We start from the raw sequence: 27,915 nt of genomic DNA on the forward strand, positions 1-27,915 counted from the left end.
TTTCTGCAGCTGTCTCTACTGTAACATAAAAACTGGAATAAATAAATGTCTGGTTTTTAAAAGAATATTATTCTCTTTTCCTCTCTTTTACTTAAATATGCTTCGTTATGCTCTGCCTAACTTCAGGGCTAAGACCAAGTGTCAACCACTGCTGGGGGGGAGGGTGGTTCCTGATGCCACATCAGGTGTTTTCCTACTTACTACTTCTTCTGTTACCATACATGACATCTGGCCTGGGCTTCTGAGCATGCATTCAAGTTTTGTTTCCATGGCTACTGTGTACTTTCTGAAAGTAACTTACCCAGATCAGGATAACAGAACATCTGGAAGGAAAAAATAGCATAAACCTGCAACAGCTGTAAAATTTCTACGGGCAATGAAGAAAAAGCCAAGGAGGAATAAAGCTGCTTCTATCACTACTGAGAGATCAAACTCTTCTTAAGAGTTCAAAAATGTAGAATAATTTTGCTAGTGACTTGAAGGAGGAATATGAAGAAAAACAGCATGAACAATGAATATTGGTAGAGGAGGCTTCCTGATGGCTCTGTAGGGAAAGAAGCCATTGTACTGAGCAATATGAGGAAAGTAGTGTAATGCTGTAGTAAACAGGTTATATATTACTGTCTCTTGTAAGAAGGGTGATCGGTCTCCCTGTGCTTTCTCAGCTTACTGTTGTTCCTCCCTAGCAAGGATGTCTGAGCAAGTTTAGCCCTCCAGCGATGCCAGGATTTGAAATCCCTTTGGAGTCCCTTAGTGAATTGCCCATTGACCTGTAGCAATCAGAGGGAGAGAGACTCCAGAGACTCCTGTCTACTCTAGATATATTTCTGTACCATGGTACTTCCTGGGTGACCAGAGCGGACAGGCAAAGTTGAACTTACTTTATGGTAGGGCAGGTCTTTTAAACTGTTATTTTTGGAGATAAATTAATGGTCAGAATGTTTTCTTTCGGAACATTTTTATTTATAGAGTTTCTTTGAGGGGCAGTCAGCTTCTTGGGATGTCGCTAAGAAGGATCAAAACAGAACAAAGAACCGCTATGGAAACATTATAGCATGTGAGTATCGGTGAACTTGGTTTGAGCGATAGCTGTAGTTGTGTGTTACTTGTGTCATGTTCTCTCTTTGCAAGTCTCCGGTGGCATAGCTGCTTAATACTCCAAGTGGAGAAGGAGGACAAGTGGTTTTTCCAGCTTTTTTGTTTTATTTTGTTTTGTCTTTCACAGTTCAACTTACTTCCTTTTATAACTCAGGCTGAATTTCACATTTGCATCTCTCTTGTGAAAGCTGTGGTAAGCATATTACAGTGACAAGCTAGTGCTCATTTGGATGTTAATTCTATTAATTGGCAATTTGTTATTATTTTACAAATGTAATTGAACACACAGGAATGAAGCTACTGGAGAAGTCCCTGAACGGGTAGAGTTACCTCCTCATGGAATCCCAAGTGCATTGCTAACCCCTATGTTGTGACTTCCTTATCTTCTTTAATGTCTCAATATGAACTGAAGCCATCTAGGGTCGGACGTAAGGAAACAGTAATCAGGACTTCTGGTTTTCTAGATTACCATCAGCAGAGGTGATGTTGAAAGGGACTTTGAGCAAGTAACCTCGTTTCTTTGTGTCTTTTTTAACCACATGTAACAGCATGATACCTTTCAGCTACACTTAATGAAGATTAGTGAATGTTTTTGAAGTAATTGGAGACCTCAGACAAAATGGTTCTTTTTAGTTCTCTGTAAACACTCACTATTTAAGGGTTGTAAATTGTGAGACACTTATGCCAGCTGATTTTGGTTTTCTCGATGACTTACTGTAATATCTTACTTAAAAATCACACTTCAAAAAGGCACTGTAACCACTTGGTTTTTACAGATGACCACTCCAGGGTGATTTTGCAACCTGTTGAAGATGATCCATCTTCAGATTACATTAATGCCAACTACATAGATGTGAGTCGATTGCACAGCTTTCTCCCTCTCAACTTGCCAGCTTCTCTATGTGAAATTATTGCATGTAATGCCTACAAACTTATTGAAAGCTTTCTTTTATTAAGAACAAAATGTACACTTTCCTTGTTCTACGTCCTAGTACTCACTGACATTGTTGTGCTTTCTTTCACATCTGACTTTGGTTTGGGCTGTAGATTTGGCTGTACAGGGATGTAAGTACCACTATATGTGAATAACGGCATCCTATTGTAAATATTTAATATATTGTTATTAATTACTTTTCTATTTTTATCAGTCGATAACTATGCATGCCTCATCTAATTTGTCTCATCTGTTCCTTTAAAAGATTTCCTTTTGTGTGAATTTTTTTTGTACCTGTTTTGAAAAGATAATTTAGCCTTGTAACATAGCTCTGAATTTTATTAAATATTGATAGATAAGTCAAGTGAACCTCTCTGTTAAAGAGAGTTTGCTGTTTACTCTTTTTTTTCAATGGTGGTTTTAGCCACTAGTTTTTCTTTTCCCCTTCCCATTTGTATGTGAGAAGCTGGATTGTATGCTGTACTGTACTCGTCTGAAAATGTACCTGTGAAGTAGTCGTAATATATGTCTGGCAAAAAGGGAGGGATGATGGCCGTTTGTGGGGGCTTGTTTGTTTGCTTGTTTGTAGCAACAATTTAGGTATTACAAAGTATATACACAAACACATATATAAAACTATGTTAATGTAGAAATTTACTTGCTTCTGCAGAAAACCTCTAAAGTTTGAAATTTCACACTTTGATTAAAATACAAATTAAATTATAAACGAAAAAAAAACTATACAAACAGGGAATTTGAACAAATTCTGCCAGGTGTTTTGATTAAGAAAATACAACTTTCATTTGATGAATGCCTTAGGAATAAACAATTTGTTGTATTCAAAGTAATTCCAAAGTAAATCAAAAGATACTGGAAAAGCTAGTAAAAGTGTTTTTAAGATACATGGCTTTGGCTGCTTTTCTTTACTATTGCGCCTTACTAATTTTTCCTGTCCAGTGTTAGTTGATAGACTCTCTTAACTTTCCAGGATATAAAGATTTAGCTCCAGGTATATTGGTGTCTTTTTCTTTTGGTATTTTAACATGGCAATTTCTGTGAAGTGTTAGGCCCACGATATTTTACTTGAAGCCTTAAACAAGAAAATTCTCCCAGATTTGTAATAATTCTGTAGTTCCTTGAGGATGCTGCTTCTCTTGTTTAGAAGTGAATTGAATCTTATTATAACCAGACAGGAAAGCAACAAGTTAAAACTGGCACTTTGCAATTGTAAAGTGACACTTTTATCTTCTTCTTGAAAGCATTATTGAGTGTAAAACAGTATAACACAGGTTTCATTTCCATAATTCAAAAATAGGGCTTGATATGAAGGACTCCAGGAGAAATTTTTTTAGTCATTTCATGTAATCTTGGTCTCTTGTAAAGCCAAGGGTAAGATACTCAGAAGTTTTTTCATAAGTACCAGAAGAAGGTGCTCTCACTCTAGACAGGATAATGAAGCAGTCCATGGAAAAGGATATAAAATCTTTGGGTACGTTGAAATCCTTCACATCTTGTGAGTACCAGGAATCCAAGGACTTGTGCCCCTGTGTAATGCAATACTTAAAATGAGTAACCTAATAAAACTGTAACCTAGAAAATAATTAGTTATTTCTTTAACATTTGCACATTGTGAAATTCTGTGTTGTCCTCTCACCAGCTAAACTAAAGTTTCCTTCCTTTTTGTACCTAATGTTGCTGGTCAAAATATATTCTGGGTTATTTCCTCCAGAGCAGCAGCTCTTTGTCTTGTGGTTTGTATGCAGCCAATTAATGCTGTAGTGTACTGTTTGCATTGGCATAGACCCAGCTAACTGGAAAGGCTTAGGTGTGTAGGGTTATCCATCTATCTACCTATCTATCTATATATATATGTATGTGTATATACTTGTGTGTATCATGTCCAGTCTAATTGATGCACACTTTGTGCAGTAGTGCAAAATATTTTGAAGAAGATTTCACTGCGGTAGGAGCTTGATTCTGTGCACACAGCACAGTGTCCAGCTCTGTCCCCATTAGTTATGATTCTGGTACATAACTCTTTGTGCATTAAAATAATTCTCTATTTAAAATAAGACAAAAGTTGTGTATTTTTTCATATTGGATAAGCTGGGAACACAGATCAACTACTGAGATAATCTTATGACAATTTTTACTAAATTTTAAATAGATGCCCTGATGTATTCATCTGGGGAGATAATGTCAATAGAGGACTAATTTTTAGGCCGAAGGGACCCATCTAGAATACTCCTAGTTGTGCTACAATGTCTGTTCAAGTGAGATATTCTTATTTCCATCTTATCTGTTGTCATTTGAACCTTTTCAGTATTAACCAGTTTTTTAGGTTTTGAGCTTCATGCTGCTCTTAAATATTGGTTTGCTCTGAAAACATTATCTAGAGATAAGAATTCTGTAGTAGACTTATGCTTTTATATTCCCCTCTCTGTTAGTAATATGGTACTTAAAACAACTTATATTGCTGTTTTAGGGATATCAGAGACCAAGTCACTACATTGCAACCCAAGGTAAGAATCTGCCAGCATTAATCACACTGAACAAGTGTTCTCTGTAGTGTGAAGCAGTGTTTTGGTAAAATGGAAGTAAGATGAAAATAAAGGATATCCAATATTGTAAGTTGTCATCTTGTGGTATGGTAAATTAACATGGCATATTCAGGTGGATTGTGAATAAATTGTAAAATTGGACTAATTTATCATGTTAATTAGCTATTGAACAAATCCTTCAGTGGTAAATTCAGCTGATAAAGTCAGAAACTACTACTATGATTTCCAATTATGAAGATGAATAGAGAAAAGAAGCATGCGGACAGGGAAGAGAACAGTTTTAACCTGCCTTGAGGCATTCTTCTTTCCATATTACAATGTATTATTTTACTGTCTAGGATTTAGTCCAGGACACAGACAGTGAAGATAGATAGTCATGATAAATTAAACACTATCTCAGAAAATCTGGGTGAAGTAAGGCCAGAGAATGACAAAGCCTCTTTGTAGGAAGAAGTGAGGGAAATCTTTATCATATAACATCCTGCTAATAAAAAGAGGAGTTAAAGGAAAAAATTGAATTTATGGAAATTATTCATTTTGTATTTCTGATAAAATTCCTAACAATGAGGAAAAACAAATAGGTTAGTCTAAGATTGCACTGAAATATCAGAGGCTATGAATTAAAGTGAAAATAATTAGATTTAGACGTGTCATTATTTGAACTGTGAGTATAATCAGATAGCTGCTGGAAATATCCTGTTATTTGTGCCCTCAGCTGACTATAGGTGCACACAAGAAAGACAAACTAAAAGCTTATTTTAAAGTAAGATGCTCAAATTTCTGTCCACATTTTTATTAATGTGGACATAAAAGTAAGAGCACAGACAGTAAGTGCTGTCCAAACAGGTCTGTGACAGTTAAGTCTACATTTGTAAATCTTTGCACATAATACTATGTAAAGGACACAAAAAAATATTGCTGGTTTTGTATGCAGCCCGTTCAATCTAGCATATGAAGAATATGGTTGAGTCTTCAGACACGTTAGATACAGCAATGTTTATACTACTGCTGGACTGTGATCAGGAGGCTGTTTCTGAGATGACTGTAACAGTGTAAAAGCCTCTGTCACTCAACTGGCTGTGTCTTGTCTGTGCAGCAGAGCAGGAGGCAAAGCTTAAAAAAGAGCTTCTTATTTGCTTCACAGAAAAGCAGTTAAGTTAGTTTAAATACCCTTCAGTGGGAAGTTTATGGTAAGTGCACACAATCTGTAGCACCCATCCTCCTGACCAGTACTTCACTCTGGTGTGAGCATCTCCTCAGTGAATGTCTAAAGAAACTCACACTCAGCACATTATATTTAACAAGTGTAAAACAAACCTAGAAATGCAACTTAGAGGTAGTGATATATATGTTGCTGTGTCCTTGTAGTTTTCAAGCTACTTGCAACTTCTGGTGTTTTGCTATGTGGAACACTGCTATTAATTTCTTTCAAGTGGTAATTCAGTTAAACGGAGAAGATTCAGCTTTGGTTATAAATAACAATATAGTCTGGAAACTGGTGTGATGGTATGATGATGTGGTTTCCTGAAGGTTTCATCTTTGAGCAAGGGTGTTCGTGTGTATCAGCTCTGAAAGGCAATGAATTTTATTTTTAGTGTTTACTTTGACTGCAGTTCTTTTTTTTTTGCAGAGTATTACCTGGATTGTTTTGTCTTACAGGTCCAGTTCATGAGACTGTGTATGACTTTTGGAGAATGATATGGCAGGAGCAATCAGCTTGTGTTGTGATGGTCACAAATTTAGTGGAAGTTGGGAGAGTAAGTTTTTGTTTTGATTTAATGCTATGAGCCTAAAGAAAAGCCTGCTGACAAGACACACCGTCAGTAGAATGTAGAAAAGTCTTGTGAAGGACAACCCGGCATCCTGAGAGGACAGGAAGGGACCCAGACATGGTTGCAGTTATGGTGTTGTGTAAAACCAAAGCCAGTTTCTAAAGAAGACTGATGCTTTCATGAGTGGTGAAAAATCCAAAAATCGTATTTCAGCAAAATAGATTTGTATATTGTCACTCAGAAAAGCAGAATAAGTGGACTAGTGAGCAAATGTGCTTCTGTATCAGTGGCTAGAAATCAGCAAATTATTTGCAGTTTAGCAGTAACACATCCCTCAGGGAGTAATATAAAGTACCTGGGATTATGTGCAACAGTTTGATTACTGATATGAAATGCATCCCAGTTTAAGATAAGTGGAAATGTATTCCATAGCTCAGCACTAAAAAAGATATAAATGCTCATTTAGAAATTAATTTGGCATCTAAGTACTGCTGTGTAAAGCAGTGGAAACTCCTTGTAACAAGTGCTTAACTTGACAGAAGAGCTATTAGCCATGACAAGCCACATGAGTGCATGGTCATTTTGGAAATAAATGCAGTGTAATGCAGTACATGCAGTAACGTATCCTCAAGCTTTTATTTTTCCTTTGGTATAAAATATGCTCCCATTTTGTATTTAGGTCAAGTGTTACAAGTACTGGCCTGATGACACAGAAGTTTATGGGGACTTCAAAGTGACTTGTGTAGAGATGGAGCCCCTTGCGGAGTATGTTGTCAGGACCTTCACTCTGGGAAGGGTAAGTGCATTCTGGAAGGGCTTGGCAAAATATTGTTCCCTGGTAGCAAAGAATATGAAGGAGGGTATGCTTGTGCATGCGCGTGTACAGTATCAAATCCCTCTGTCTGGTTAGCAGATCTACAGTGGAGGCAGCCTTACCTCACCGTGGATGTAATGCACTGCATCAGCACTATCCAAACACACATCGCACTGTGGGATTTCAGATTTCCCTAGAAACACTGATGGCTACCCTCCCCTCTCTGACAGTCACCTTTTCTTTGGAGCCACACTTCTGAGCCGATCTCTAGTTCTGGGTTATGAGTCAAACCTGTCATTCATCTCCATTCACTCTGCTCTGAATGCTGCTGAGTCTATCTCACTTTAGTCAAAGATCAAACCCTGTTAATGCAGTGTATGTGATACAGTTGTGGTCTTTGGGTAAATCATTGTACTTGCTATGGTCTTACTTAGCAAAACTTCTGAAAATCAATGTGAATTGCATCTAGGTCCATAAGAAAAAAATCTAATGAGGCAAAACTAGCACACTTAATGGCAAAAGCAAAAACTAAGAACTTAAAAAAAAAAAAAAAAAAAAAAACCCTAATGATATTTTTAAGCTTTGTATGGTCTTTGCTTTAAATAAGTGGTGAAACGAAACAGCATGTAGATTCTATCAGTGTGTGTTATCATTATTTGAGTCAGACGACATTTGGTCTGTGAAATATTTTGAATTTCATAATTTCTAAATTTTTTTTTTTTTTTTTTTTTTTTTTTTTTTACTTTTACAGAGGGGCTACAATGAAATCCGTGAAGTTAAACAGTTTCATTTCACTGGCTGGCCAGATCATGGAGTTCCTTACAATGCCACAGGACTGCTTTCCTTTATACGGAGAGTCAAATTATCCAACCCTCCTAGTGCAGGGCCTATTGTTGTCCATTGCAGGTGTGTACAGAAGAGGTAGATTGATTTTTTCCACAACTGTGTATGTGGTTATTTTTAGTAGTCTCTTGTGAAGCATCCATCATTTTGAAGTGTTTTGTTTCTGTTGGTCCCTTTTCAAATTGTCTAGTTCACCCTGCAGTAGGATTTGGCTGTCTACAGCAATGTTTGGAAATAACCAGATTCTAGAGATTTTCTTTATTCTTCAGGCTATAATATTAGGCACCCTACAGCAATTTTGTGACAGCGTTCAAGAATTTCAGATTCTTTGATAGCTTGGTGTTGCACATAATGTCTGAAGGGATTATTAATTTAAATTGAAGTAAACAAGTAGGAGAAGGAAGATGGAATGAGGTTAATGGCAACAGATACAGAATGGTTTTTTTTCTGTGCAGGTTTTGCAAGGTTTGTGTTGTTGGGACAAACAAGAAATTCTGTTTTTCTTTGACTAATGGAATTTTCTTTAGCACTGTCAAATGTTCAATTACATTCTCTAGATAAAGTTATGCAGTCTTTAGAGATTTCAAAAATTCACTGTGCAAAACCTGTCAGTAGCTTTATGTAAAACCAAAATAAATCAAGAGAGATTCTTCTGGATACTATTAAATATGTAAAATTAAAACACAGACTTGAGTTTCTTATTCTAATATATCACTTAAAAATCATCCTTAGTCTTACTAAATGAAAACAAGATCTGTTATATTTTGAAGGGTGTGAATTTAATCATCCTCGAGATTTTTTGTTTAAATAACTTTTCTTTTTTACGTTAAGTATTGATCTGGGTGATAAAAGGACGAAGCAATCTTTTCTTAGTGGATCAAATCTGATGGAAATAGGTTGTTTGGGGCACATCAGAAGATTTAAAGGGCATTATGAAAGGAAGGAGAGAAGATAAAAATTAGAATCATAGAATCATAGAATAGTTAGGGTTGGAAAGCACCTTAAGATCATCTAGTTCCAACCCCCCTGCTGTGGGCAGGGACACCTCACACTAAACCATGCCACCCAAGGCCTCATCCAACCTGGCCTTAGATAGTGGTTTGATGAAGGAACTGAATGACATAATAAAAATGCTGTCAGTGATGGGTTTATAAAGTTTGTGGGTGCTTTCCTGGGGCTATTCCTAACAGTATTTACTGATCCTTTTTAGTGCTGGTGCTGGACGGACAGGTTGTTATATTGTGATTGATATCATGTTAGACATGGCAGAAAGAGAAGGTGTCGTGGATATCTACAACTGTGTCAAAGCCTTGCGGTCTCGTCGCATCAACATGGTACAGACAGAGGTACAGTAAGGTTTTTTTACAGTAAGTTTTACCTTCAAAGCACCTGATGCTTTCTGAAATGCATCAAATTTCACTGTTACTCTGAAAAGAGCAAGTAGTGGCCCTGTCAAGGGGTTTTCTTCACTGGGGAGCATTGCTTAATACAAACAGCACCCAGAATCAGGATGGTGCCAGCTCCTTGAGTCTCCGCACCAAGAATTGCCTACCTAACTTCGTGACAAAAAGAAAGCAAGGAGGATTTTTTTAGGGAGGACCCTACAGTAGGCCTGTCTGTTACCTCTCTCTAGCTTTGGTATCAGCAATTCCAAGAACCCAAAGTTGGAATTTCAGCACATTGCTATTAGTTTTAGACTCTCTTCAATCACTTTGTCCATAATTTGACTTACCTGTGAAACTTTATGTCCACTTCAGTTTCCCTTTTCACCTCTGTTTTTATTTGCTATCTGGTTTTATTAATAAACTGCATTGCCAAACCTTTTTCTTTGTCAATCAGCATTATCTGATATTTCAGATAATCACCATTACATGTTCTACTTGCTGTTTTTACTAATAAACCTCATTGCCAAGCCTTTTTCCTTTTCTACCCTTTTTGTCTTTTGCCATACCTTCAGCAAATCCACAGTAAAACCATTGCCTTAGAGATGAAGCTATAACAGCTCCCATTCTGCCACATGTGTATCACTGACCCTCCACAGAAACATAGGTTATTAATTAAGACAAGTGGTTTGCCACTTCTGTCCCCCATATGGACATCTACCTGAGGAATTATTTCATCTGTGACCATGTGGAAAGCTCTGCAGCTGGCAGCCAGGCATATCAAAGTAATTTGGTGCGGTTTTTATTCAATGCTGCAACCTGTGGCAACTGAACAAGTAAATGTTCCTGATCAACTACCTCTGCTATAGGGCCATTAACCTTTGGGAATTGCATGGGGTGGAGTGTTTCAGTGTGACTGCTTTAACCATCCCGGTTTAATCTGCTCTTGTATGTGAATTAACACCCCTACTTCTATTTCTTTCTCTCCCTTTTGCCTCTTACCTCTTGTTTTCTCTCAGAGGTTCATACTTACACAGCAAAATAAAGCTGTAATTGCAGCAAGTTCTTGTAATGGTTGTCTATACAACAGTGATAGCAATAGGTCCATAGCTATGTGGGTAAAACAGCTGAAGCTGTAAGGCCACAATATGGCCATGATCCCTAGACAAGTGGTCTTGTTACAGGCACATATTTAAGTTTGTGCTGTTAATAACCTATTGGTATCCACAACAGTTAGATGAAGCCGGTGCAGTTCTAGCAATGTGCTGTATAGACATGATTTACACCTATTACTCTCAAAGTGAGTAAATATAATAGGCATCGTGTAAAAATTGACAGGAGATCTGATTAAAACAGTAATGTAGTTGTCCGGGACTCAGGATATCTGAAGACAAATCAGGGAAAAAAAGTGGCAAAATGCTGTTTCTGTTGGAACATGCTTGAATTTATTACTGGCCTATAGCTGACTATCAGACAATTGGTGTACTAGATTGCACATGCATAGGAGAACGCAGCTTGCCAAATAATTGCTAATCACACTACTAATGCCTGAAGCAATTTACACTTTCTGCTAGTACGATAAGACTGAAAGCTATTTAAAAAAAAAAAAAAAAAAAATGAAGAAAGCCAACCTGTCACTGGCAGATATGCAGAATTCCACAAGCATCACAAGAAAACTGACAAACTTGAGTTAAATATATTGCTATGCCTGTTCTGTTAAGTTTTACTGAATTTAAATTGGTCATGCAAGCATCCTTGTTAACTGCATCCCAATTAGGACAAGATTGCGTTTATACTGAAGCATTATTTAATTATTAATTGGTGGACACTATGTTGAACGAGTGTGTGGGACATCTGTTTATCCTAAAAGAAGGAAAGATCTGTTGTTTTTAAATGGCTATAATTTTTGTTTCCTTGCTTAATTTGGTAGGAGCAATATATCTTTATTCATGATGCCATTCTAGAAGCTTGCCTGTGTGGAGAAACTGCCATTCCTGTCTGCGAATTCAAAGCTGCTTATTTTGATATGATTAGAATAGACTCTCAGACAAACTCTTCGCATCTCAAAGATGAGTTTCAGGTATTCACAGTTCCTACTAACTCTTCATGTGACAACAATTTTTTTGCCTCTAGATGCATTTAATTTATTTTAAGGGAGAGGGGTTTTATATAATGTTTATAGCATTTGGTCTCTTAGTTTTAGTCCACAAAATAAAGTGCCTATGTTTATGTGCTCTGCAAAGTTGTTTAAATATGGACTATCCTCCTTTGAATAAAGTTTCAGTAAATATCGGTCTGGAATAAAGAGCACCGACTAGGAACCACAGAGAGTTTTGGCTTACATTTGCACAGCTAAGGCATCACTCTTTAGGGCTCCTAAGAATCCTCTTTCTTCTGCTCCTCTCAGAGGGGATGGTGTCATGCGGAATCAGTCCAGTGGTATGCATATTGCCTTTTACACCTGCAGCTTAACCCCCACTTGAAAAGCCCCAACGCATCCAAAACAACAGATAGGAGCTCTTATTTGCTAATGTTTTTTTGCTAATGCCTCACTTTTTCTGATATTGCAATATTTTAAATTGAAACTTGGGGACCCTCGAGTCCATTGTGTTAGTTCCGCATGGTAAAGTGAGCATCCTCTCTCCCTTAGACCCTGAATTCTGTGACCCCTCGCCTGCAAGCGGAGGACTGCAGCATAGCCTGCTTGCCAAGGAACCACGACAAGAATCGCTTCATGGATATGCTGCCACCTGACAGATGTCTGCCTTTCTTAATTACTATTGATGGGGAGAGCAGTAACTACATCAATGCTGCTCTTATGGACGTAAGAGACTATCTTCTTTGTCTGTGTAGTGTGCCATGAAAGGCTATGTAATATGAGAGAGAGCACTTGCTGGTTTAAGAAAGGGTAATTCTTTCTTACTGTAGTGCCCACTAAAATAGTCCTAATGAAGAAGAATGGAGGGAATGGGTAAGAAACACCACCAGTTTGTGTTGCTTGTTCAGAAGGTTTGTTAGTCTTTTGCATCCTTGTGGGACCTACAGGAAATCTTCCTTTTCCAACAGCATTATATAAAGTTCTAGTCCACAGCCCTCCAAATCTCAACAGGATCTTAGAAATCTGCTGTTTGTTGGGAAGTAAATATTACCTACCTGAGCAGGAGGTTGCTACTGCTATTTTATCAAAAAGGCTATGTTTATTGAGGCAGGATAGACAGGGGAAGAAGAAAATGTCTCCTTGGCGTGTTTGAGGATAGAGTTGGGATTTTTGTTGTTCATATTTTGAGTTGCAGCTCTTTAAAGCTGAAGTTTGAGTGACAAAAGTATTGTCAGGGGAAAAGGTGAATTAATAGGAAAAGTGGAGGTGAACCTGCTTGTAGGTGACTGATCAATAAAGCAGTTCATTGCATGTGCTGTCAGATGCCTGCCTGTGCCTGCTATTAGCTTTTCCAAAGTTAGGCCCCTAAAGCCACCTTAACAGTATATACTTAACTGGCCTGATTTCCAGGATCATCTCCTCCTCCCCAGAAATGAAGTGCTGTCACAAACTGCAGTGTCAAGAAGAGATGATGAAATAAAATGACAAACGGCAGCAGAAATCATGAGGACTGAATGCTGTATTCATCCTGGAGTTCTGCCTGAGCGAGTTCAGGAAACATCTGAACTGCCAGAAAAATGCAGTGCCTAATCTCACAATTAGCTACTGTGCCAGAAAAACAAAGGAGTAGCATGTGTGAGACCAATCTATTAGGGAGTCACTGGGGCTGAATGAATGAATTAAAGCAGTGGGCAGAATTTTGGTAGCAACCAAAATTGTTTACAATTGCGGTTAAAATTACATTAAGCACCTGGATAAAATTGATGTGCTATGGACCAATCAATGCAGGTGCAGAGAGGAGTATGGTTTGGAGTGAAAAGAAGACAGCTCAGGCTGAATGGCTAGGTGGTAGGAGGACCCTGAACATGTAACAGTGTGTGGCAGGCAGGAACAGGAACCTAGCAATGCTATATGCAATCAGAGACAAGTAAGGAAGGACAGAAATGGTAGTAACAAAAGGAGAAAAGCAGCAGGGGAAAAAAGTAATATATTACAATGAAGGCATATAACAAGGCTATAAATACAGGGTTAAAACTTTGGGCAAAAAATGCTTTTTCTTGCCGTTTCTCTTCTGTTTGTTTCTTTAAGACTGATTCCTTCAGAGAGAGGGACCCCTTTGCTAGGCAAAGAAAGGGGACTTTCAATAGCAAAACCGAAATGAAGCTTTTCCCTTTCCACAATGTCCTTGTCCCTGTGTTCCCACAAGAAGATGTCTGCTTCTCATTGTGTCAGCAGATCTCCTGCCTATTCTTTTTGAAAACCTGATCATCTCAGTGCATTCTCTCATTTTGGGAAAGACCAGAAATTATAGGGAATAGAGATAGTAAACCATCAGCTAGTATATGTTTTATTTCTTAAAAATACAAGGGAAGAATCAATATTGGTTGTTCCTCTTTGCTCTCCGGGCAGATCTAGGAAGTAAGACACAGATGCTACTACACCAGTATGCTTCCTCCACTAGGAAAGTTTAGCAAACAGAGAGAAAAAAATTGTCAGGCTCCTTTTTCTGTTGTCAAACAAGTATTGATGCTAAAGACATGCTTGTGAGGTGGGCAGATGCCAACCTTATGAAGTTTAACCGTGACAAGTGCAAGGTCCTACACCTGGGTCAGAGCAATCCCAGGCACAGCTACAGGTTGGGTAGAGAAGAGATTCAGAGCAGCCCTGCAGAGAAGGACTTGGGGGTGTTGATCAATGAGAAAATGAACATGAGCCGGCTGCAGTGTGCGCTCGCAGCCCAGAAAGCCAACCGTATCCTGGGCTGCATCAAGAGGAGCGTGACCAGCAGGTCGAAGGAGGTGATCCTGCCCCTCTACTCTGCTCTCGTGGGACCTCACTTGGAGTACTGTGTGCAGTTCTGGTGTCCTCAACATAAAAAGAACATGGAACTGTTGGAACAAGTCCAGAGGAGGGCCATGAGGATGATCAGGGGACTGGAGCACCTCCCATGCGGAGACAGGCTGAGAAAGTTGGGGCTGTTCAGCCTGGAGAAGAGAAGGCTGCGTGGAGACCTCATTGCAGCCTTCCAGTATCTGGAGGAGGCCTATAAGGATACTGAGGATGGACACTTCATTAGGGACTGTAGAGATAGGACAAGGGGTATTGGGTTAAACAGGGGAAGTTTAGATTGGATATAAGGAGGAGGTTCTTTACTGTGAGGGTGGTGAGGCACTGGAATGGGTTGCCCAGGGAGGTTGTGAATGCTCCATCCTTGGTGGTGTTCAAGGCCAGGTTGGATGAGGCCTTGGGTGGCATGGTTTAGTGTGGGGTGTCCCTGCCCATGGCAGGGGGGTTGGAACTTGATGATCTTAAGGTCCTTTCCAACCCTAACTCTTCTATGATTCTAAGACATTACTTTGTTATCCTCACAATTTAGAGCAAATAGTAGAGTGAAAAGAATTGTATTTGTTTTCTTCTGGGTCTCATGCTACGCTCTTTTAGGAAGTCTTGATACTTTGTACATGAAGATCTCTCACATCAATTTTCAAACAAGCAAGCTTCCATATGGTTTAGTTGCACTGTCAGATCTTTCTCCTAGGTTAATTTAGTCTATTCAGTTCAGTCAAAAACCAGCCAAACTGCTTTTGGTACTACCATGGGTGCTAAACACAGGGATCTCTGCATCGCATACAGCAGTCCCAGTGCTTCATCTTCAAACCAGTGACTTACAGTCCCATCCGCTTACAAGAATATTCAGCATCTTACTCTGTTTCTGATTAACCTGTCAGTGCTTCCTTGCCAGTTCATATCTGTATTCCTTTACAGTAAAACTTTTCCGTGCATAGTTGAAAAATGCCTGCAAAAAACTGTTCTCTTCCGCTTGCTGCTCGTAATATATGTGCTCCAGGGAATTAGCCCTTCTGCTCAGCTAATGCAAGGCTGGAAATCCTTAGTTGCAGTTGCGTGTAATGCAACATACAGAGAATAAAATCTGCTGTCATGACAGGAAATAGTATTTTGCTGTTTACCTTATGTTTTCTGATGCAAATGGGCCCCAGTAATCCTGAAGGTTAGACCTTGTGGCTGTGGTGCCAAAACAGAATTTGGGATTGAGCTTAGTACCCAGTTTAGTCACAGACCTCGTGTGTAACCTGCTGTGGATGGAGTGACCTTCTGAGACCTCTGTGCCCCTCTTTGTAACACAGGGAGAAGGTTTCCTGCTCGGTTTCCTAGGCACAGTGCCTGGAGCAGAGTTGTCTGAGCCCCAGCTCAGCAGAGCCCTGAAGAACATCTTCAGTGCCCATGCATATATGAACAAAACAGAAGGCAGACCTAAACAGAGTAATCTCTTTCTTCTTACTGGATACAGTAATGTATTTTTAACAGCTTTGTTGAAGTCTGGTGTAATTGATGTTGCAGCTTTGTTCTATTTATATGTTTTTTCTGTTGCAGTGTTGGAGTAGAAGTAATTAAGTACTTCCTCTACCAGTGCTAATAAAATCATTTGCCTTTACAGAGCTACAGGCAGCCAGCAGCTTTTATTGTCACACAACATCCTCTACCAAACACTGTGAAAGATTTCTGGAGATTAGTGTATGACTACGGCTGTACATCTCTCGTGATGTTAAATGAAGTCGACTTAGCGCAGGTTAGTTTGGGGCTCAAGTTTTCCATGTACCATTGCATGCTTTAATCACTCTGGATCCACTACATGATCAAAATGCAGAGCAGTGCAGTGACTTTACAGTTATTCTGTGCTCTCCGGCAATTAATTAGCACTAGTTGCTCAGTAAAGGTTAGATGAGATGTCTGCAGTGGAATAAGGCAGCACTCAAGTTGTAACTTACCTTTTAATTATGCCTGGCACAGGGCTGCCCACAGTACTGGCCCGAGGAAGGGATACTGCGGTACGGTCCCATCCAAGTGGAATGCATGTCGTGTTCAATGGACTGTGACGTCATAAGCCGAATTTTCAGGATATGCAATCTAACAAGAGTAAGCATTATCATAACAATATATAATGGAAAAAATATATATTTTTTAGCTCTGTCTAGGCTGTTGTGGTTTTTAATTTTGAATAATAGTAAAATACTTATGTTCTTAAGGCATTACCCCAAAGAGTCAGTCAAACATCATAGATATCAAAAATAAGTATTAGTATCTAAGAAATAGAAATATCCCTGTAATGAACATGTAGTGACAGGCATACACAGCTTCTGTAAGACATTTTCCATGCAGAATCAGGGACGGGAGGGCTGAGGCTGGTTATGCAACCAGCACCTTCTCAGCCTCAGATGTGAGAACCACAACATAAAAGGAGGATTGTGGCACCCTGCAAAGTGGAGTGTTAAAAAACTCTGAAAGCTCCTCTGCCTCTCAAGAGTTCTGCACCACTGTGCCTTGACCTACACCTATCATCTTTCTCAACTTTACTCACAGTGCCAGTCTTGGATTCTTGTCAGCTCTTTCACACCTTGCACCATCTTGTTTTTTTGCTGTCACTTAGTGTTTCACACTATCGCAGTATCTTCTCAAACCTTGTTTGCTACACAGCGTCTTCTCCTTTAGCTCACCGTGATAAATCACTTATGTTGCCTACACGAAAAGAGTTCCAGATGCTTGTCCTTTTTATGTAAAGTTAATCGGCAATCCCTATTTTACTTACCAAAACTACTTTGAAACATCCTGTACTGAACTTACCCACCACCAATTGCTACCTGGAGTATACATTTAACTTTCATTAGTGTTGAAGAATAGCTATGGGGAAAACTGATGTGTATACAAAGCACAGGAGATTTTTTTTTTTTTGGTCAAATTTTCAGTTTTCAAGGTGCAGAGATCAGGTTTTGTGTGGCCAGTGTTTTAGCCAAAATTATTTTGCTTATATTCAGAGCTAAGAAAAACAGTTTTGGCTCTTCATACCTTGTTTGGAAATTACAGGAAACCACGGTGTAGGCACACTGGCAAATATTACGCCATAGCATTTTTTTTGTTATATTTTGAGATTTCCTGTTTTGGGTTTTTTGTTTTGTTTTGGGTTGGGTTGGGTTTTTTTTGTGGGGGAGAGGGAGAGGCGAGTGCCAATTCTTATTTTCACTTTTTCCATTTCTTCTTTTTATCATGTTCTGATTTTCTACTCCTCTACTTCTCTTTGTCTTACATGCCTTTTCACCTTTATGTCTTGCTTCTGAATATCTCTCTGCTCTGTTCTTCTTTTTCTAAAATCCATATTCCTACTCCTCTTTGTCTTCTTCAGCTCCAAGGAACTGAATAGACTATTTATTTTCCCAATTATTGAGGCCTTTGCTGTGACAGTGTAATTCTATTCAAAGCTCTCCCTGTGTAGCATCTAGCACATGGAAGGCTCAGAGACTAGCAGCAAGGCTGTCATGATTATCATAGTCTGGCAAAAAAAGGGAAGATTTCAAGGAGAAGAGTCATATTTGTTCACCAATATTACTTGTTGTTTATTTATAATGGGGCCAGTTCATGCATAGGAACCAAAAGGTATATCTATTAATTTTTGTAGGTCTAGGAATTTAACAGTGATGTTTTTAATTGACTATTGATGTTAAGGATAAAAACCCCTTGACACTTAGAATCCAGGGAATGTTTTCCATTTAGAATAAGGATAGATTACATTAGCAATTGATAAATTGTGATGTTGCCTTCAGTCTAGTTTCTTTTTTTCCTTTTTTGGCATCTTCCTTGAGCTCAAGTGGTACAAATTAATGGAGACCCTACCATGCAATGTACATACGTGTTGGAATCTGTCCACAATTGTGATTTAAGTTGGTAACTAAGTACCAGACAGCGCTCGCTCAATCACACACACATATATATGCACACAAGAATATAAACACTTAGGTTTCATGTCAGGTTTGTATTTTGTTTTTTTAAACCAAGATGTAAAGATGCCATATTGACCTAAAGCTCTTTGGTTTCCCTTCAGCCACAAGAGGGCTATCTGATGGTGCAGCAATTCCAGTATTTGGGATGGGCTTCTCACAGAGATGTGCCAGCTTCCAAAAGATCATTCTTAAAGTTAATTCTCCAGGTTGAAAAATGGCAAGAGGAATGTGAAGAAGGGGAAGGTCGGACCATCATTCATTGCCTGTGAGTAACTGGGACAAAGTCAAATTGCTCTTCAAATAAATGCTTCTAAATTAGCTCAAGTGGTGTTGTTCTGGTTACATTCTTTTTGCACATGCCCTTGTTTCTTTTATTAAAAAAAAAAAAATGCTACTGTAGGCTGGCTTTTGGTCGACTTTCAGATTTGTCTGTGTTAGTTCAAGGTACCATGGGAATGAGTATTTTGGACATAATACTGCAATGATACTGTGTATTGTCTCCTTCTGTACATGCTGCAATGTTTTTCAGGTACAAAATGCGTACAGATCAGTTTCTTCTGTACAGTTTCAGTAAGGAAGTCTTAGATTATTCTAAGTGCCAAATAGTTATTTTGTGTGTATCTGTTGCATATTGAGTATTGAATTTTTTCTAGAAGGCACACTATATTTTGAGGGTTTTAGTCTGAAAACTATGGATGTACGAAATGAGAGAAAAGTTTTATAGCACAGTATATGATCCTAAAACTACTGCTGGTAAATGACTGCTGGCTGTTTATCTGAGTCTGGTACTTAAATGGCAGCTGGTTTGGGAGTTTTGAAAAGGTGGAGTCTTTTTTCTCCCTAAGCAGAGAATGACCAATATCTCTTCTACCTCACTTAAGTATAGAGTTTAAAACTTAGAAATTTAATTTCTCCTTACTTTTTTGAAAAGGCTCTGTTTCAACGTTCAGAATTAACTTGTGTCCCCTTTCTGCCCACCTCTCCTCATTATCTGCAGAACCTTTTGTCTAATTTAAACTTAACAAGAACAAATACCTACCTTAATTTCTTTGAAATTACGATTAAAATAGTTCAGAAGTATCCCCAAAGGTCAAGAAGATATCAAATCAGTGATGCCTTGGCATTACCCTGGCTAGATAATCCTCACATCATAGGATAATTTAAATGAGATTTAAGTGGAAAATGTACTTGCCATTGAACTTGGGGTTTGATTTCTATTTTAATGTCTATGCAAATTTGCCTATAGCATAGCTGGGCAGCATGGTGGGCTGTAAGGGCAGAATTCAACTAAAGTAATTGAGAGGAAGGTCAGAGGCAGCAAATGTTTCAGACCAAACCCACTGGAGCTGCAAGGAGATTGCTAAAGCCCAGTCTCCCTGTGGGACTCACAAATCACTCATGCTTACAGAGCAAAAGAACAGAAGTGCGTTTTGGATGCTGTCTTGCACCATAGTGACATTTAACCAGCTCTTTTCTTTGTGTACAGAAATGGCGGTGGCCGGAGTGGGATGTTCTGTGCCATTGGCATTGTGGTTGAGATGGTAAAAAGGCAGAATGTGGTGGACGTTTTCCATGCCGTGAAGACTTTACGGAATAGTAAGCCCAACATGGTAGAAACTCCGGTAAGCACCAGCCCATCGGGGTTACTGCAAACAGCCAGGGAGTCAGAGGCTCTCTTGTTGTGTGAGCTGCGTTCTTAGTCCCACACCCACAAAACCCAAGCAAACCTGTTTGTACCACAAGAAGAAAGGGATATTTATTGAGTGTACACAAGTCAATATCATGAGAGGCCAGGCTAAGCATTTTACTCCTTTTGTAATGGTACTATGCTTTTTACTAAAAACATCCTGAGTTAACAGAATGCACGTTAATCTCCCGAAATAACCTGATCTATTTGAAGAGAACTTGCAGTGGGTTGTGCTCACACAAAGCATCTTGAAATTTCACACAGCACAGCATTTCTTCTTGGTATGAATGAGCTGTAAAGTCTAGATTAGTAGTTAGAGATGTTAATATTTTGCTTAATAACAACTGCTGCTTTGGAAGCTGTATTGAATAATGATAATATTTGTTACTCAGATCTGTAGTAGTCAAAATGATACCTCAGAATTTTAAAATCAAAGACTTGGATCATGTTGTAAATGAATCATAGAATCATAGAATCATTTAGGTTGGAAAAGACTGTTAAGATTATTGAGTCCAATAGTTAAACTAAAAAAAAACCAGTATAAACAGTAAACTAATATAAATGGTATAAACCTGAATTAGCAAAACCACAAGATTAAATATTTCTGTGTGCATTGCCAGAACTCAAAATAACCTTCACTCTTCTGGTCAATCTTTATGCATATAGTATGAATGCATATCTACCGAAGTGATCAATCCTTCAGTCATGAAAACTAAACATTATGGAAAGTCCTTAAAAAATTCTTCCAAATGGTTTTTTTTCCTTCCTGCAATTGTATGTGAAAGCAGGTTAGTGTTTGGGAGATTCTGCCATTTGCCTCTCGCACTGCTAGCAGCCAGTGTCATTTTTCAGCCATATGGCTGCCTACAGCATAAAAATCAGGGATGCCAATTGAAATTAAAAGCATTTTTCAGTTTATGCATAGTGTAATTTGCTTCTGACCTTGTGAACTTGCATATTGAGCAAAATGGCGGTAGCTGCATCTTCCCATATTGCCCTTTTTTCCAGGTGTTATTGTTTGCCTAGTATCAAGTAGCTTCTGTGGCATGATTTGCTTAATTATTGAGCATCGCTTCCAACCCTTGCCACCACATAAATTAAGAAGATGGTTAAAATGTGAAGAGATAGAGCATTCTGTAGCAGCAGTGACATTGGTCTAGGTATTGCTGGGTTTGCCGCAAATGCTTTGCAGTCTGCTGTACCATAGACGTCTGAGACACAAGATAGTGAATTGCTGCCTGAATTTCAGTTCACTGCTGTGAGGAAAACAGGTCAGATCAATGGAAAATTACTTGTGTCACTGTAAAGGGAGGCCAAGGTAGATTGTGTGTGTTTCTTATAAATGGTCTGTAAACTTGTATTCTGGTTCAAAATAGTCCTGAATTCCATTGTAGCTTTAGTCTGCAGTTACTGAATTTCTGTAGTTATGTGTTTCTGTTGTGTGGGGTTTTATTCAGTACTCTTGAAGAGCAGCAGCTGTTGTTAGTTAGAAAACAAACCAGGAAAGCCAGTATATAACACTGGCATGTGCCCTACATTCAGCTACATGATCAGATAACAAAAACGACCAGTGCAATAAGGCCTTTAAGATATCCTCACCGTTTCCTGCAAATGCATCGTGCTAGCTTCCTTTGCAAACAAAAATAAATCACAAAAGCAGATTTACTTTGTTAGGTCACAAGGACAATACAGATTTTATTAATTTCCCTTGTTTTTTCTTCTTCAGGCCCTCTCCTCTCACCTTCCTCCTCCCTCTCCCCCAGTGTCAGCTCTGAACAGCAGCCTTGTTAGGGAGAAATACTAACCACAATGAAATTCTGAGCTTTAACTTCTCTTTTGAATGTGTATCTGACATCGTCATGACTGTATGAACAGGCTGTGGGCCCCAAACAGCTTTGCATCACAGCTCAGTATTCCCCAGCCATTTGCTGGTGGCTCAAACAGCAGACACTAGTTAACTGCTCAGTATCAGCTAACTTAGGTATAAATGGTATGTCAGAGTTGAAGTGTTTTTACTGCAAGAATGCTCTGACAGGAGAACTTTTCATGTTTGATAAACTAGTTCAGAAGCTTTAAAAATCAGAGAAGCAAATCACTGCATTTCATGGTCAGGTTTTTTCCAGTTCGTCGGTTAGGGTGAGATTTTGAGTTGGAGCTGGTAACATACTTCACTTGTGTAGCAGGGGAAAAAAAAACAACACGCATGCCAGACTTCAAGTTAAAATTGCATAGTAGTTAGCAAAGACTATTGTTTGTAGATATTCCTGCTAAAACTTTAGAATTTTAATTTCTCTTTTTTTTGTTCTCTTTCCACTTAAAGGAGCAGTACCGCTTCTGCTACGATGTTGCACTGGAGTACCTGGAATCCTCATAGTCGGAATGGATGTGACAAAGTTCACCAAATACATGAATCTCATTAAGCTGTTTTGACAACAGTTCTTGATCCTGTGAAGAAAGATTTGGGGGGAAGGGGGGAGGGCTTTTAAATTTTAAATGCAAAGTATTTTTCTTATGAAGTTGTGTATCTTAATAAAAGAACTCAATCTGTTTCTATGCTTGTATACAGTATCAACATTTAGTGCCACATAAATACTATTTAATGAAAACCAGAGTCAGAAGAGATTTGCCCAAATTAGGACTTTCAGTGTTTGTATATGCAGCCGTCTCTCAATTACAGTAGAGCGACCATCTGTTGCATGTATCAATATTTCCTATATGGTATTAATTTTTCTTTTTTTTTTCTTTTGATACAATGTTAAAGTACAATAACAGTGCAAATTGATAGTAAGGTTCATTCTTTATACGTTTCAAGTGTTGCATATATATATTATATATAGTAAAAAAAAAAACTGGCTTATTTTGTTTTAATGTGCAATGATGGCTGGATCACATAAAGATCTTTATAAAGAAACTTAAACATAAGCCAAAGACTCAAGTGTAAATATGTCTATATGGAGAAAGCACATGTATTTATTGTTTACTTGCATTCCTTTTTTGATGGCTGGAAAAAGAAGAATCATTTTTCTTGAAGAAAGCTTTTTTTGCTGAAATCAAGTGTAAACAATTTTTGTAGTTTATTTTTTGTATGTTTTAGTGTAAGTAGAAGACATACTTTTTATGCATAGACCAAGAAGTATTGGTATAGTGGTTTTGTTGTGTACATTCTTGTGATCCAAATCCATGTAAACAACTCGGTTATAGAAGGTCTTTAATTACAGGACCAAAATCAAAACATTTTCCTGAAAATGTATAGTTTTTCACAGTTGCATTAGTGAAGTACTGATCAGAAAACTATGTAAGGAAGGGCACACATCAAAATGGACTTGCCTATGACTTGCACAATGTTGGAGGAAATTTTTAAGCACCTTTAGAATTGTAAATGAACCAATTGTTTAAAAAAATATTGAAGCAGAGGTCAACAGGAGAACTGCAAGACAGATAGATGGCTCTACATATGCCCTTCAGGGTAAGAAAGTATTTGTTCAGCAAATTGTAAAATTAAGCAATGTTTAATTTGATGTTTACGAACATGTAAGCTTTGCTTCCAAGAAAGCAAAATTTGAATAAACCAATGCCAGATTCTGATTATAGTTGTCGTGTACAAAAATATGGCTGTGCTTTCACCTAGCTTGTACCCATTTGTTCACAAGGTTTCCTATATTTTAACAGCTAAGATCATTCCAGTCTCTTGTTGTCTTTTTTAGAACTGACAGTAAAATAATATGGTGCTTTGAAATATTCTGTAAAGTTAGAGTGAATTAAACTTTTATTTAAAGATTATTTTATTTCCTATTTTGATACCCTCTCACTTACTGTCTTTGTTAAGGAATCATTCTTGTCTTGGAAGACCGATATATTTGGCTAAGGAAAACTTCAAAAGGAAATGATATTATTTTTCACCCCAGTCTTTCAGAGAGTATTTGAGAAGACTCCATGTCATCTCTATGCCGTAAGGTTCTTCCTTTATTTCAGACACATAGAGTTAGTTACCCAACTAACACTACAAATGGCAACAAAATGTTTATAGAGAAATTTGGATTTCTTTTCAGTGCTTCCATCTGTATTGCATACCTCCACCTCTTCCAGATACAAGAAAGTCTTTTCCTTTTGTTGCCCATTGTTAGTTTCTACATATGAATAGCAAGGTAAACAGATCAGGTTTGAAGATGTTTGCTGGGTCAGTATTGCAACATTCCCAGCTTTCTCTGTGAGGCCATGGCATTCAACTGCTTTCTTCAGCAGCATAAAATGAAGACTGGACCAATTCAAGCCATAAATACAGAGAGAGCAAATGGGCATCAAGTCAGAATACAAAGAGGAGGCACGAAAGACTTCATTCACGGAGGAGTGCGAGATGATTCAAATTTGAAATGAATGAAGTTGAAACTGGTCTAATGTCACATGAAGAAAGGAACCAAAGAAGTGTACAAGTTCCCCAAAACATAGTTGCTCTGTGTCAGAAGGTATTCGTTGCTCTCAAACTGAGATGACTCCAGTGTCCTAGTGCCCATACTTGCTAGTGAAAGGAGTTCTGAGTGTCACTTTGATGGCTTTGGTTCATTTTCTATAGAACAGTAGTCAAAGTGGTAGCTTAGGGATGTGTTCAAACTAAGAATTTTCTCTAAATAACCAGATCCTAGGATCCAGCACTGAAGGACCATATCAGGCATTGAGTACCTAAAATCCTTGGAAGTGTGTAAAGTAGTGTCATGTACATTTAAGTTTGCAAAAACAAGAGCTAGTAAACCTCAGCAGCCTGTATTGGAGAGAGGCTTCTCTTTTTGATCTGTATGTTTTAGCACTCTGAATCTGCCTTCTCTGTTCATAGTGACCCTGCTCCAGCAGAAAGAGGTGTGAAGAGAGCCAGTTTTTGAACAGATCAGACACCAGCTGGTCGACGAGATCCTGGAATTTACATTTCCTGCTTTCTGGGTAAATGCTGCCATCAGAAAGCAACAGTTTTGGGGCAGGCTTTGCCTTCCTGGAAACTAGTCACAGGCATGAGTTTGAAGCTTGAAACTTAACATCCTCAGTATATGCAAGCAGATACTGGGATTTATTTCATTCAGGAAGTCACTCTGATAAGAGGATTATGTATTTTATGGTACATTCTTGCCTTGCCCAAGGTATTACATTAAGAGACACAATATTACTTAGAGAAATATGAAAATAAAAGCTACTGCAGAAGTATGCTCTTTCAAAAGGGTTAACAACTCCAAAATCAAAGGTCTAAAGCAGCAAACTGAGGCAGCAATGGTAGGTAAGTGCTATGTCATTGAGCCTCCAAAGTTAATTGATACGTTAAAGGACAAGGAAGGGGCAGCCTGAGAAAAAAATGTTGCAGGATCATTGCATGGCCCGGCCACCTGGGCTGACAAATGACTGTATAAAGGGCCTCTTTTAAGCTTCATTCTGCTGCTGTGTCAGAAGAAACCCTGAGATCGTGAAATAAATGTAAAAGCTGCTTTTGTAGTGCACTGCTCTGTACTGAAAAGTAACTCATTTTCTGCTGTACTTTCCTCTGCAGTGTTGAGGTCTGAATTGAGTTTAAGTGATCCTAATCTCACAAAAGAACCTTTGTGGCAGTTTATTGCTAGTGTTCTTCCTTTGTTAAACAGTCAAAGGTCTTGTAACCTCTGCAGATCCAGAATAGTCAAGGGTATCTGTGAATATTCACGTAAGCCTTTACCTTCTGGGGTTGAATAATCTGCTAGAAACAGGTTGTGTGTACTGAGGATGAGACTCAGACTATTCAGAGGCTTAGTCCCATGAATTTCCCTTCAACTTTATGCAGCAAAACCTTGTCTTTATTAATTTTTTAACTGGAGGCATTGAGCAAAATTTGAGATGCTGACAATATGGAATTGTGGCTAAATTATTTTAAGCTTGATGGGTGCTTTCTCTTTAAGACTGAGTAAAAGAATGATATGAGATTGTAGTTGACAGGCATAAACATTATTTTGTCCCACACTTCTCAGAAATTAATTCTTTCCCTGCTGTTTGGTTTAGAGTCCTAATTTATGCAGAAATTGACATGTATGATGGCAAGCACAATAAGATGCTTGCTTAATAATAATGTTTATTAACTGTGTCTTGGCCAACAAAGAACAGATGTCTTTGGGCCTTGTTGAAATACAACAGCTTGATTTCAATAATCTTGTGTAACCTGTTCTAGCTTCCATCTGGATGAGAATGTAGTCCTGACTTCACAAATTATATCAAGATAAATTTGCAATCCCCATATGCTCAAAGATACTTCAGATCTCCACTAATTAAACAGAAAAATGAAGTCTGTGTTTAAAAAGAAAAGGGGAAAAAAAACCAAACAAACGGCAACAAACCTTTTCTGGACATGGAACCAAAACATGATCTTTCTGCAAGCTTTGGGATACCCTAGAGCTTTTTGGTAACGAGCACAAAAATGGCATCTGGCAAAACACAGTACCTCGAGATTGTGATAATTGTATGTCTTTTCCTGCCAGGTGCAAACCAGTGTGAGCTCTTTCCATTTCACGGTGGAAAACTTTTGTCTTTCTTCTGTGTGTCTAATCTTTTGTAGAATAGTAACTGAACCAATACAGTGTTTCGCCAAGTCCTGATATTTTTAAGAAAGCTACTGTCTTTTTTGCACTTCAATAGCAAACATGAAACCAGAGATTACAGTATCTTTAGAGTGTCTCTCCTGAGGTAACCAGAGTGGGTTGATTTTTGTGGCAGCCATACAGCTGAACTATGTTAAGTTTCAGAAAAGTTTTGAAAGACATTTGTTTTTCTTAATTCCAGCAGGTGAATTTTCAGTCAAGGACATTAAGTCTCACTGCTTATGCTTTGTTAGTCTTTCTGATCCACTTGCTGCATCCATGAGTGGGCAAAGCAAATAGCCCATCTGGACCCACACTCTGAACTATCTTCTCCACAGAACCTGGTGCTATAGCCTTTTTTCCTGTTTTCAGGATAAAGTTGTAATGGAACTTACTGATAATACAGATTAGCAACACAAAATTGCCTGTATTTATTGTAAATGCTTGAAGCCACCTGCTGAAGGGGTGTTATGCCTTCATTTTGAGTTAGGTAGAAAGCACAGGCTTAGGAAGTTCTGGCACTGCTGCAATCTTTTCTGTTGCACAAAACAGTATTGGTTGAAGCATTTTAAACTGTATAAATAGGTTGCTGCTTAGTTTCGTCTTCTGAAATGATCAAGGTTTCCAGCTTACCTTGCATTAAGAAATACAGCGGCGTTTGAGTAGTAGTTCTCACAGGTCAAACAACTTCAGGAATGAGAATAAAAATGGAGTATAAAAGCACTAAGCATAGTATAGGTTCTTCTAATATTTCTACTCCAGCGAGATGAGCTGGTTCAGCTAGTGTGACAGTGAGCTGTAATTACAGCTGTGAGAAAATAGCTGTGTGGTTTTGTCTGTGGTAAAGGCTTTTAAAAGTTTCTTGTACAAAGCAGGGAAGAAGTGCAGGCTTTGTGTGCCTTCCTTTCAGGAACTTGTTTACTTCAGGTAAGACCCTTGCCTAACATACACCCTTTCTGAGATGACAGTCCTTTAAGTAGTCACAGCCTGCAGCAGTCTCTGTCCTTAAATACAAGTGATTTGTTGGTATGTGGATTAAAGGTAGCAAGTACTGGTATGAGGGATGCTACAGTGCGTTCAGGGGGAGCTACAATGGGCAGAGGTTCAGGAATAGGCCTTTTTCTTTTGTACATGGGAATTCATGAAATTTGTGCAGGAGAAAGAGAATAAAATTTTAATCAGTGAGCTGGCTAGGACCAGAATGAGATAGGAATCTTGTTCTCTAGTTATTTGGGCAACAACACAGAAAGCACCAGTTTTGGATGTAAGAATAGGCAGGATGGAGAGTATAAAGATCTAGATGAGATGGGAACTTCCTAAAAAGTATGTGGTTATGAAATATGTGGAAGGAAAT

At 38.4% G+C, this 27,915-nt stretch overlaps 1 protein-coding gene across 2 annotated transcripts in view; it reads left to right on the forward strand.

The window, feature by feature from the left end:
- The window catches only part of PTPRK (protein tyrosine phosphatase receptor type K), a gene marked incomplete at both ends in the record, with an annotated part of 410,302 nt that extends 387,948 nt beyond the window's left edge, over positions 1 to 22,354 (forward strand). Inside the window, 15 exons of one of the 2 annotated variants that reach the window (XM_080614674.1) lie at positions 970 to 1,057; positions 1,875 to 1,951; positions 2,146 to 2,163; positions 4,518 to 4,554; positions 6,253 to 6,350; positions 7,045 to 7,161; positions 7,931 to 8,085; positions 9,233 to 9,368; positions 11,335 to 11,484; positions 12,055 to 12,228; positions 15,959 to 16,090; positions 16,312 to 16,437; positions 18,395 to 18,558; positions 19,780 to 19,915; positions 22,301 to 22,354. In XM_080614674.1, the coding sequence (XP_080470800.1) occupies positions 970 to 1,057; positions 1,875 to 1,951; positions 2,146 to 2,163; positions 4,518 to 4,554; positions 6,253 to 6,350; positions 7,045 to 7,161; positions 7,931 to 8,085; positions 9,233 to 9,368; positions 11,335 to 11,484; positions 12,055 to 12,228; positions 15,959 to 16,090; positions 16,312 to 16,437; positions 18,395 to 18,558; positions 19,780 to 19,915; positions 22,301 to 22,354 (1,662 nt within the window). The remainder of the gene's footprint in view (positions 1 to 969; positions 1,058 to 1,874; positions 1,952 to 2,145; positions 2,164 to 4,517; positions 4,555 to 6,252; positions 6,351 to 7,044; positions 7,162 to 7,930; positions 8,086 to 9,232; positions 9,369 to 11,334; positions 11,485 to 12,054; positions 12,229 to 15,958; positions 16,091 to 16,311; positions 16,438 to 18,394; positions 18,559 to 19,779; positions 19,916 to 22,300) is intronic. The other variant, XM_080614675.1, reaches the window with a different exon arrangement.
- Between the last annotated feature and the right edge of the window lie 5,561 nt (positions 22,355 to 27,915).

This window comes from Psittacula echo, assembly GCF_963264785.1.
Source record: "Psittacula echo genome assembly, chromosome: 4".
In the NCBI taxonomy this organism is placed as follows: domain Eukaryota; kingdom Metazoa; phylum Chordata; class Aves; order Psittaciformes; family Psittacidae; genus Psittacula; species Psittacula echo.